Raw genomic sequence first — 11224 nt, 5'->3', positions numbered from 1 at the left:
CCCATTTTCACCTCGTAGGATGGCAGCTGTTGATTTGTCCCCTGGTAAGTCCCGTTGATGCTCTTTTTCTGAGACGCTTCTGTAGCTTCTCCCTAAACGATACAGAGTGCTGTGGTCTGGGCTGAATAGTCACACTACTGGCTCTTTTGGGAGGTGCTGAAGCGGGCCATAGTGTGCTGTTTTGTAAGTCGGCCCCCTGGGATGTGTGCTTTGGGAAGAGGTGCTGCGTAGTCTCCTTCATGAGTTCTGTCATCATGATAAAGTCACATTGCTCAGGGTGTAAGTTTCCTATCTGTAAAATAAGACTATTAAACTTTTCCTGTCAGGCAGCATGGCCGACCCTCCCCTTTTCCGGCTGTAGGTGAGACAGACTGCTCTGGCATTGTACGGCAGTAGGTTGTAGATGTATGTGTCTTCTTGATTGTGCAGGAGTATATGGGAATTTCAAACTAGGACGGAGTGACTTCCAGGTATATAGATGTGGGAATCACACTCAGCTCTGAGTTCTCATGCTTCGTTACTGTTCCAGGACATCGTCTTTCTGGGGACCCAGTCTGCCTTCATGAAGCAAAGACAGAGGCAGGAAGGATGGTGGCTGACTGCCTGAAAAATTACTATCAGGTAAAAGGAAGCTGTATCCTTGTACAGAATGACATGCTGCATCTTGACCAGGTAGACCGACTTCCTTCTAGACAGCCTTGTCTCCAGAGGCTCTTAAAGCAAATAAAGCTTTGCTCAGGGACTGAGTTCCCAGTTGAAGGGAAAGGAGCCCCTTCACATGGGTGAGGTGTTAACTTTAAAATCATCCCAGTATTTTAGTAATTACTAATTAATCTTCACCCTAATGGGGCTGACTGCATGTTTCTTCTTTTGCTGGGTGTTCTGACAGGCAGCAACGCAGATGGAAGTTTCCTTTACCCAAAGAATGTATTTGTTCATCAGTGTTGATGAAATGTCTGGAAAATGCTGAGCAGTGTGCTCTAATAGATGAAAATACGATGAGATTTCCTAGTCTGGGTGCGGTGAGATAAATTCATATTCAAGAAGCCATATGACTGGCGGAGATCCACTGTGAACGTGTTTAGATAAAAGAGTTTCTAGGACCATCGGACCTTGGGGTTGATAATTACAGACCTCGGATTCCTGTACAGGCACTAGGTCCCCCCCTCATTCTCCGGTGAACACTGGTAGAGATGGTATGTGGCTCAAACCAGCATGCGTGTGATGGTTTAGGATTTGGTGACCTTCGATGACGTGGCTGTGGACTTCACCCAGGAGGAGTGGACTTTGCTGGACACAACTCAGAGAAACCTGTACAGCGATGTGATGCTGGAGAACTACAACAACCTGGCCACAGTAGGTGAGACTGCCAGTCCTTGTAGCCTTTTGTGGCACTGATACATGTTACGTGCTCACTGCGTGGCAGCATCGGTGATGTCAACTCTGAATACAGTGGGAATGACAAACATAGTCCCTGCCCTAAATAGGCTTTGATCTACTGTGGTTGTTCTCAGAACGTGGTGCAAGATCAATAGCAATACCATCAGTGTCAGAAATGTACATTTTCTTTCTCCACCTTGTGACATAGTGAATCAGAAACCTGGAGTTGGAGTCCAGTCATCTGTGTTCCAGCACATCCTCTAAATCAGCAGTCCCCAATCTTCTTGGCACCAGGGACTGTTTTCATGGAAGACAATTATTCCATGGACAGGGGAGGCGGGCTGTGGTTTCAGGATGATTCAAGCACATTTATTGTGCACTCTGTTTCTATCGTTATTTCATTGTTATATATATTGAAATAATTATACAACTCACCACAGGTCGGGTACCCTGGTCTAGATGACTCTGATGCACAATAGTGTTTTGAGAACCACTGATGTAGTTGTTTTTCCAGGATAATGAAGATCTCTTTTACCTTTCCTTTATTTCCTATTTGAATAAAAGTCTTAGTGCCTTGTAAATGTGTACATAAACCCGGATTTGAGTCTTAGGGGACAGAGGTAACTGAACTTTTGGGGGTACAGAGGCATTATTTGCATTTTTAGCCCTTTTGAAATAATTTCACTGCTTTGATTAGAACTGTAGTTCCTGAATTGTAAGATGGTTTATGATCTCTTACATGAGCCTCCTCCATTAACATCTTTCCCTGTGCTCAGGATGTCAGCTCATAAAACCCAGTTTGATCACTTGGTTGGAACAAGAGGAGTTAAAGGCAGTTCAGGGAGGAGTTTTCCAAGGTGAGTGTTCGTGAAGAATAACCCTGGTTAATGAGAAGTTCAGTACGTTTGGAAGTATAATGAAGCAGCTTTTTAAGATGCATTTTCCTTCAGAAGGTTGGGGCCATCTCAGAAGTCAGGAAATACTCAACTTCTCACACTCTTTCACTTATACAGTAGGCCTCCTTGTCCATGGTTTCGCTTTCCACAGTTTTAGTTACCTGCAGTCAACTATAGTCCAAAAACATTAAAAGGAAAATTCTAGAAATAAATTGTTCATGTTTTAAATTGCTCACTGTTCTCAGTTATGTGATGAAATCTTGTGTCATCCTGCCCAAGACAGGAATCATCCTTTTCTCCAGCATTTCCCCACTCTATATGCTACCTGCCCATTAGTTACTTAGTAGCCGCCTCAGTTACCAGATCAAAAAACATAGAATATATAGGGTTTGGTACTATATGCTGTTTCAGGCATCCACTGGGGGTCTTGGAACATATCCCCTGTGGATAATGCCCCCATTAACAAGGGATATGTTTATTGTTTTGTTGTAAGCTCTTTTTCCAGAAATTTCCAACTTTAATTCCCTAATATTCTCTTTCTGTTCACCATCAGTTTTAATTTTCACAGAATCAATTTGTAATAAACGATCGAAAATTTTTATCCCACGCCCTTGTCTTTGACAAATTTTTGACATAACCAGAATCCTCAAATCTCTCTCTTCTTTTTCTTACTGTGTTGAATTTGAAAACAAATACAAATGAGGCTTATTGTTTTTCACTCAAGTCAGTCTTCCGTTTCTTTTTCTCTGTTTTATTTCAGGATGGGAAATGCAATTTGAAACCAAATGGTCAGCACTTCAGCAGGAATTTTTGAGGGGTCAGACATCCGTTGGGATTCAAACAGTAAGATTAACAAGGGATGTTTATTATTTTCTACCCTTAGAGAAAAATCGGGAATGCCATTATAGAAAATCAGCAAAAATAAGAGATATTTGAGAGCAGTAGCATACATGCAAAAGAAAGTGATATCTCTAGAGAGACAGCTTGAATACGATGAATTTGAGTATGCCCCAAACCAGAATAGAACTTATTTCTTTAGCTTTCCCAGGAGTACACATTCCCCACATATGTAACTAGACGTTGAGTTTTTAAAACAATATCTTGGAATTCTGTAGCAGTCCATTTAAGATTAGAATAGATGACATAACATTCTGGGATAAGCATTCAGTCATACTATTGGAAAAAAATCAGCAAGGCAGGAATTGTATATACACTGTGTAATGAAAATGGCAAAAATCATAATCATCATCATCATCATGTTTTTATCTTCAGATGGGTGGAATCTATTAATGTGTTTGAAAAAATACTTAAATTGTCATTCATCCCTTCATCAACAGGAAGGAAGCCACAATGCAGGAGAAGTCTGTGATTGTAAGCTACACGGAGAAGTCTTCAGTGAACACTCATGCCTTAAGACACACATGAGAACCCAAAGTCTAGGGAACACGTATGACTGTAATCGGTATGGGAAAGACTTTCTCTTCCTGCACAAGAAAACCTCTGCTGGTGAGAAACTTCCTGAGTTAAATCGGAGTGGGAAAATCTTCAGCCTGACACCAAATATTGTGTACCAGAGAACTAACACACAAGAGAAATCCTTTGGATGCAATCACTGTGGGAGATCCTTCATAAGTCAGTCATGCCTTCAGGCACATATGAGAAGTCACAATGGGGAAAAACTCTATGAATGGAAGGAATATGGGACAGATTTTATTCACTCCACAAGCCTTTCTGTGCTATTAGAAACCCTCAATGCAAAAAAGCCCTACAAATGTCAGGAATGTGGAAAAGGCTATAGATATCCGGCATACCTCAATATTCACATGCGAACTCACACTGGAGAGAAACCATATGAATGTAAGGAATGTGGGAAGGCCTTTAATTATTCTAATTCATTTCAAATACATGGAAGAACTCACACTGGAGAGAAGCCCTATGTATGTAAGGAATGCGGGAAAGCCTTCACTCAGTACTCGGGCCTTAGTATACACGTACGATCTCACAGTGGAGATAAGCGCTATGAGTGTAAGGAATGTGGGAAATCGTTCCTTACATCCTCACGCCTTATTCAACATATAAGAACTCACACTGGAGAGAAGCCTTTTGTATGTGTTGAATGTGGAAAAGCCTTTGCTATTTCCTCAAATCTTAGTGGACATTTGAGAACTCACACTGAAGAGAAGGCCTGTGAGTGTAAGATATGTGGGAAAGTATTTGGGTATCCTTCATGTCTTAATAATCACATGCGAACTCACAGTTCCCAAAAACCATACACATGTAAGGAATGTGGGAAGGCTTTTAACTATTCCACCCACTTAAAAATTCACATGCGGATCCACACTGGAGAAAAACCCTATGAGTGTAAACAATGTGGGAAGGCCTTCAGTCATTCCAGTTCATTTCAAATACATGAAAGAACTCACACTGGAGAGAAACCCTATGAATGTAAGGAGTGTGGTAAAGCCTTCATATGTTCCAGTTCCTTTAGAATTCATGAAAGAACTCACGCTGAAGAGAAACCCTATAAATGTCAGCAATGTGAGAGAGCTTATAGTCATCCCCGTTCACTTCGGAGACATGAAAGGACTCACTAGTGAGAAACCGTGTTGTTATAAGCAACGTGGGAAAGGCCTCATTTGTCCCAGATCACTTTGAAGACATGAAAGAACTCACACAGGAGTTCTCTGTGAAACCTACGAAAATTATTTAATAAAAATGAGTCTGTTAGGGTAGAGCCCCAATCCAGCATGCCAGGTGTCCCTATGAGAAGAGAAAGATGTGTCAGGGACACACACGCAGAAGATCATGTGAAGTCATCAGAAGATGGCCATCTGCAAGCCAAAGACGGGGCTGGAATAGATCCTTCTATTAAGGCCTCCACAGGAAACCAACCCTCCTGGCATCTTGGTCTTAGACTTCTAGCCTCCAGAACTGTGAACAAATAAATTTCTCTTGTTTGAGGCACCCAGATTGTCGTATTTTGTTATGGTAGCTCTAGCAAATGAGTACCATAAACAATCTGTAAAAACCATTTAGATTGTCCAAAGGCCTTGATTAATATTCGTAATGTGCAAAGCCACACTGGAGAGAAACCATACGAATGTGAGAAATGTGGGAAAGCCTTCACTGAGTCTTCAGCCCTTTCTGAACATGTACGAAACCACACGGGAGAAGTTCTATGAATGTAAGGCATGTGAAAAAGCCTACAAGTGTTCATCATATCTTAATATTCATATACAAGGCATCTGATAATAGACCATATGAAAATAAGGAGGAAAAAAAAAAGGAAAGAAAAGAAAGTTTCTTTTACTGTGAAAGGAAGGACTATGACCTTGTTTATACACCATGGAATGGACCAAAACCCCATTAGGATTGTGGAAGAGCTTACGTTAATATTTTCTACCTTATAGAAAGTGTGAGAAGTAAAACTGGTGAGAAACCTGCTTGTAAGTCATGTAGGAAAACTTTCATTCCACAAAATTCTTTTTACATGTCTACAATTACTGCAGAACTCTAGGAAGGTAAGGAATGTGGTATAACCTTTAAATAATTTACATGCCATGATATTTATATGCAACCTCACATTTATGATACTGTACTGTTTCATGAGTAGTATTAGTAATGACAAAATAATCCTAAATCCTCCCTTCCATCATTGTTGTATTCATTTCACATATATTTTCACACACACAATGAGCCTATATAATCTAATACATTATAACTATTAATATTTGAAAAGTTATCTGTTAGCTCAATTAAGAATTAGAAAAGAAAAATTTTTATTTTACTTCCACTGATATTTATATGCAACCTCACATTTATGATACTGTACTGTTTCATGAGTAGTATTAGTAATGACAAAATAATCCTAAATCCTCCCTTCCATCATTGTTGTATTCATTTCACATATATTTTCACACACACAATGAGCCTATATAATCTAATACATTGTAACTATTAATATTTGAAAAGTTATCTGTTAGCTCAATTAAGAATTAGAAAAGAAAAATTTTTATTTTACTTCCACTTATTTCTTCTCCTATGCTCAAAATCGGATGTAATTCTTCCCCTTGTTCATATATACATAACACATTTTTTTCCTCCTGGCTTTTTTTTCAGGATTTTTTTGTTATCTTTGACATTCTGTAATTTAAAAATTATATGCCTAGGTGTAGCGTTTTTTGAAGCTTATCCTGCTTGGTGTTCTCTGAGCTTCCTGGATCTCTGCTTTGGTGTCTGAGATTAATTTTAAGAAATTCTTAGTCATTATTCTTTCAAAATTTCTTTTATTCCTTTCTCTCTTTTCCTGCTGGCATTCCTGTTATGCATACGTTACAACTTTTTTTAGGTGTCCTACAGTTCTTATGTCTTCTGTTTTTTTCCCCTCAGTGTTAGTTCTCTTTGCTTTTCAGTTGTGGATGTTTCTATTGATATAGCAACAAGCTCGGAGACTCTTTAGTCAGCTGTTTCCAGTCTAGTAATAAGCCCATCAGAGGTGTTCATCATTTCTGTTACATGTTCTCAATCTCTAGAATTTCTTTTTGCTTCTTCCTTAGAATTTCCATCTCTCTGCTTACACTGTTCATCTCTTCTTGGGTGCTGTCTACTTTATCCATTAGCATCCTTAGCATATTAACCATAATTGTTTTAAATTCCCAGTCGGATAATGTCGGTATTCCTGCCATATCTGGTGCTTGCTCTCATTAAACTGACTTTTGCCTTTTAATATGCCTTGTAATTTTTCCCTGATAGCTGGACCTGACATACTGGGTAAGAGGAACTGCTGTTAACAGGCCCTTAGTAACATGGTGATAAGTTTTGGGGAGAGGGGAAGTGTTCTATTATCCAGTGATTAGATTTTGGTCTTTTGATGAGTCTGTGCCTCTGGACTGTGTGAACTTAACAGTTTTTTTCCTTCCTCTAATTGGGTCAGGATGGCTAGAGATGGCTGGAGTTGGATATTTCCCTTCCTTCTGCTCATTTAGGCTCTCATAAAACCCCAGAAGATTAGGCTTCGGTTAACTAATTTCTCCCGAGGGCAGACCTTGTAAAGAAGAACAGAGTGCCCTGGTATGTGTAAAAATGGTTCCTTTTTCACTTCCTCTACCAAAAGCACGAGGGGATTTTTCTCTGATACTTAGTGCGAGAACCGGAGTTCCTGGAGGTAAAACTCATACAGTGTGGGGAACCCCTGCCAGTGACCGGAGTTTTTAACTCCCAGGCTTGTCCATACCTGTCCTTCACAGTTCTTCAGTGATTAGTTTTCCTTCCCTGGTACTGGTCCCTGAGGTGGTTTCTGCTCTGTGATTCTTTGTATCCACCTGTCTGTCACCAATTTTGAAAGTAGCAGTTTTTCCTGTGACTTTATTTTTCTTATACATCTAAGAAGTGTTGTTGATTTTTCAGGTTGTTCAGCTTTTTACTTCTTCTTGGGACCGAGTGTCAAATTCCAAGCTCTTTATGTGGGAACTGGGAACCAGAAGTCTGTAAATTTTTAAAAAATGCCTTCACCGTGGCTCACACCTACAATCCCAGTACTTTGGGAGATGGAAGTAGGAGGATCACTTGAGGCCAGGAGTTTGAGACCAGGCTGGGCAACATAGCCCATCTCTACAAAGAAAATTGAAATGCCTTCATCATTGCTCAGCCCTTCCTAAATGTTTATAAATTCACAGTGGACAGAGCCCTGTGAATATAAGGAATGTTGGAAAGCCTTCACTAGTTCCTCAAACCTTAATGCATATGCGAGAATTCATTCTGGAGAGATGTTATTTGAGGTGCTATAGGAAAAGGATTTATATACTCCTTCTCCCTTAATATTCGTATGCGAACTCACATTGTAGAAAAACCACACACGTACAAGGAATGTGGGGAGGCTTTTAAGCATTTCACAAGCCTTAATAGTCACTTGCGAACTGACACTAGAGAAAAACCCTACAAGTGTAAACAATGTGGGAAGGCCTTCAGTTACTCTGATTCATTTCAAGTATATGAATTCACTCACTGGAAAGGAATCTTGTGATGCAAGGAGTATCATCCTTCAAATATAATATAAATCCTTCAAATCTTATAGTCCCTCTCGATATCATTAAAAAAAACTCATAATGGAGAGAAACCTTATCAGTGTTAGGATTGTGGGAAAGCTCTCTCTTCCCATTCACTCGAAAGTTGTGAACAAAGTTACATTGTAAAGAAATGCTCTGGGAGTTAGGATTGTGGGATCCACTTCACTATTGTCTCAGGTCTTAATGAACATATAAGAATTTACGGTGACAGGAAACCCTATATTTATGGGGAATATGGGAAAGGCTTTATTAAATCCTTAGGATTTAAACAGCCTCTTACTGGACAGAAACCCTATGATTGTAAGGAATGTGGGAAAGCCTTCACTTGTTCCTCAAGACTTAAGGTATAGGTAAGGATTCCCAGTGGAGAGACGCCATGTTAATGTAAGGAATGTGGGGAAGACTTTTCCCAGTGTTCAGACCTTAATAAACGTTTAAGAACTCAACTCATTATTTGCTATGAATGTAAGCAGTGTGGGAAAACCCTTCCTTCGTGCCACAAGCTTTAATATCTATATGCCAACTCATGCTGGAGAACAATTTGATGAATATAAGTGGAATGGCCTAGATTATGTCCTGCCCCCCTCCCCAATTCTTCTGGTAAGCCTTTAACCCCTGGGACTTCAAGATGCAATGATATTTTGGAGATAAGGGTCTTAGAGAAGTGATTAATTTAAAATGGGACCCCCCCCCCCAATTCAACATGACTGGTTTTCTTATAAGAGGTGAAAGAGATACCAGGGTAGCAGGAATAGAATTCCATGTGAAGTGACCACAAATGGTCATCTGCAAGGCAAGAGGAGAGATCTTTCTGTTAAGGCCTCTAGAAGAAACCATCCCTAGAGTGCAGTGTTGTGATCACAGCTCAGTGTAACTTTGAGTTCCTGGGCTCAAGTGATCTTTCTGCCTCCACCTCCAGAGTAGCTGGGACTATAGGCATGTGCTACTACCATGCCTAGCTAATGTCTTTTGTTTCTTGTAGAGAAGGGTCCTCACAGTGTGGACCAGGCTGGTCTTGAACTCCTGGCCTCAAGTGATCCTCCCGACTCAGCCTCCCACAGTGCTGGGATTACAGGTGTGAGCCACCCTACACAGCTCCTATCAGCACTTTGATCTTGGACTTCCAGCCCCCAAAACTATGAGCAAATAAATTCTGTTTAAGCCATCTAGTGCATGGTATTTCGTTATGGCCACTCCAGCAAAACAATGCAGCAAACAATGGGGGAAGGCTGGGCGTGGTCGCTCATGCCTATATTCCCAGCAGTCTGGGAGGCTGAGGCTGGAGGATTGCTTGAGCCCAGGAGTTTGAGGTTGCTATGAGCTATGATGACGCCACTGTACTCTAGTCTGGGCAATAGAGCAAGATCCTGCCTGAAAACAAACAAACAAAAAACAATGTGGGGAGCACTTTAGATATTCTACAATCCTTAATATTCACATTCAGAGCCACAGTGAAGAGGAACTTTGTGAATATAAGGAATTAAGGAAGGTGTTTTCAGTGTTTGGTCTGTTGAACATGTAAGAAATCACACAAGAGATGATTTCAATTAGTGTAAGCCATGCAAAAAGGCATTTTTGTGTTTATTAGACCTTAATGCTTCCAAACTCATCTGGTGAAAGAACTTAGGAATCAAGTGAGAAAAAGTAAGAGAATGTTCTGAAATAATAGGGGTTTTTTTTTTGTATGATATTAAAGAATGCGATCTTAACAGAACATGTAGGAACTTAGAGTGGACTGAAACCGCTTCCTAAGGAACATGGTAGGGCTTACTTTAACTTTTCATGCCTTACGGAAGGTGTAGGAACTCAGACTGGAGAGAAGCCTTCTGCTTGTAAAGCAAGTGGAATTGCCTTTGTTCATTCCACAAAGCTTATTTTATACGTTAAAAGTTACTGCAAAGCCCTGGGGAGGCAAGGAGTGGGGTGCAACCTTAAGCTATTTTGCATGCCACAATACTCATATCAAATTCAAGTTAGTGAAAGATCCTATGTATATATATATTAAAAAAGGTGAAGCTTTTGTGTATTTCACGAGACTTCATATCCAAATGAGAATTCACACTGGAGTGAAAGCCTGTGAATGTAAAGAATAAGGAATCACTCACTCCTCATATCTTACTGTTCATGGAAAAACTCTCAGACGAGGGATGGCATATGGATTCAAGGAGCGTGGCAAAGCCTTCAGAACCTCCACAAAGGGCCACGTGATGTCTGCACAAATGGGTGGTTCATGGGTGAGGTCAGTGTTGTGGATTGGCCTCACCCTGCTGCTTGGACTGCTTGTGGTAGTAGCATTACTACGTGATACATGAGATAAATTGAATAGATTTATTTCCAGCTTCTGCTGGTCAGTGCCTGACATTGGCATATTCATGTGAAAATTTGCAACAAGTCAGGATGATGTGGGCTCCAGGGGTGGATTTTTGAGAACCACTTTTCCGTGGGTCTCCGATGCTCCCGCTTATCTGGCTGAGCTCGTTTAGAAAGCAAGGCCCTGACTGGTTTTGGCCAAGGCCATTTCTTGGGTTTTGTTTGCAGTGAGCAACCCTGAAAGGCAAGGTCGTTGCCCTTCGAGACAAAGAGCAGGCCGGCTTACTCCTTGCTGTAAGATAGTGTTTTCCAACCTCAGCATGCTTATTTTCTAACACAACCCACCATATATGGAGATGGCATTTTTTGCCCTTCGTGTCACCCCCTGAAGGACTTGGAAACAAAAGAAACCAACACAAATGTGCTGATGTTTGGGCTGTTTGCTAAACCATGAGTAATAAACTCCTTTGTTTCTGACTCCAAAGTCTCAGGTCCTCTGCCAGCATCCATGAAATAGTAAATGCTAACTTCTTGCCTTGGAAGAAGGGAATAATCAAATCACAGGTCCCACAG

At 40.6% G+C, this 11224-nt stretch overlaps 1 protein-coding gene across 1 annotated transcript; it reads left to right on the top strand.

The window, feature by feature from the left end:
• Window positions 1-4870, top strand: LOC105807776 (zinc finger protein 426). The gene is made up of 6 exons (XM_012641236.1): window positions 1-44; window positions 530-621; window positions 1234-1360; window positions 2157-2237; window positions 3037-3119; window positions 3614-4870. Exons 1-6 carry the CDS (start codon window positions 20-22, stop codon window positions 4868-4870), a joined length of 1665 nt encoding a protein of 554 aa, XP_012496690.1. The 5' UTR covers window positions 1-19.
• Window positions 4871-11224: the final 6354 nt, after the last annotated feature.

Source organism: Propithecus coquereli, unplaced genomic scaffold (genome assembly GCF_000956105.1).
Source record: "Propithecus coquereli isolate 6110/MARCELLA unplaced genomic scaffold, Pcoq_1.0 Scaffold164, whole genome shotgun sequence".
NCBI classification, from domain to species: domain Eukaryota; kingdom Metazoa; phylum Chordata; class Mammalia; order Primates; family Indriidae; genus Propithecus; species Propithecus coquereli.
Note: the sequence above shows the minus strand (reverse complement) of the source record. Positions and strands in the feature narration are given on the sequence as shown.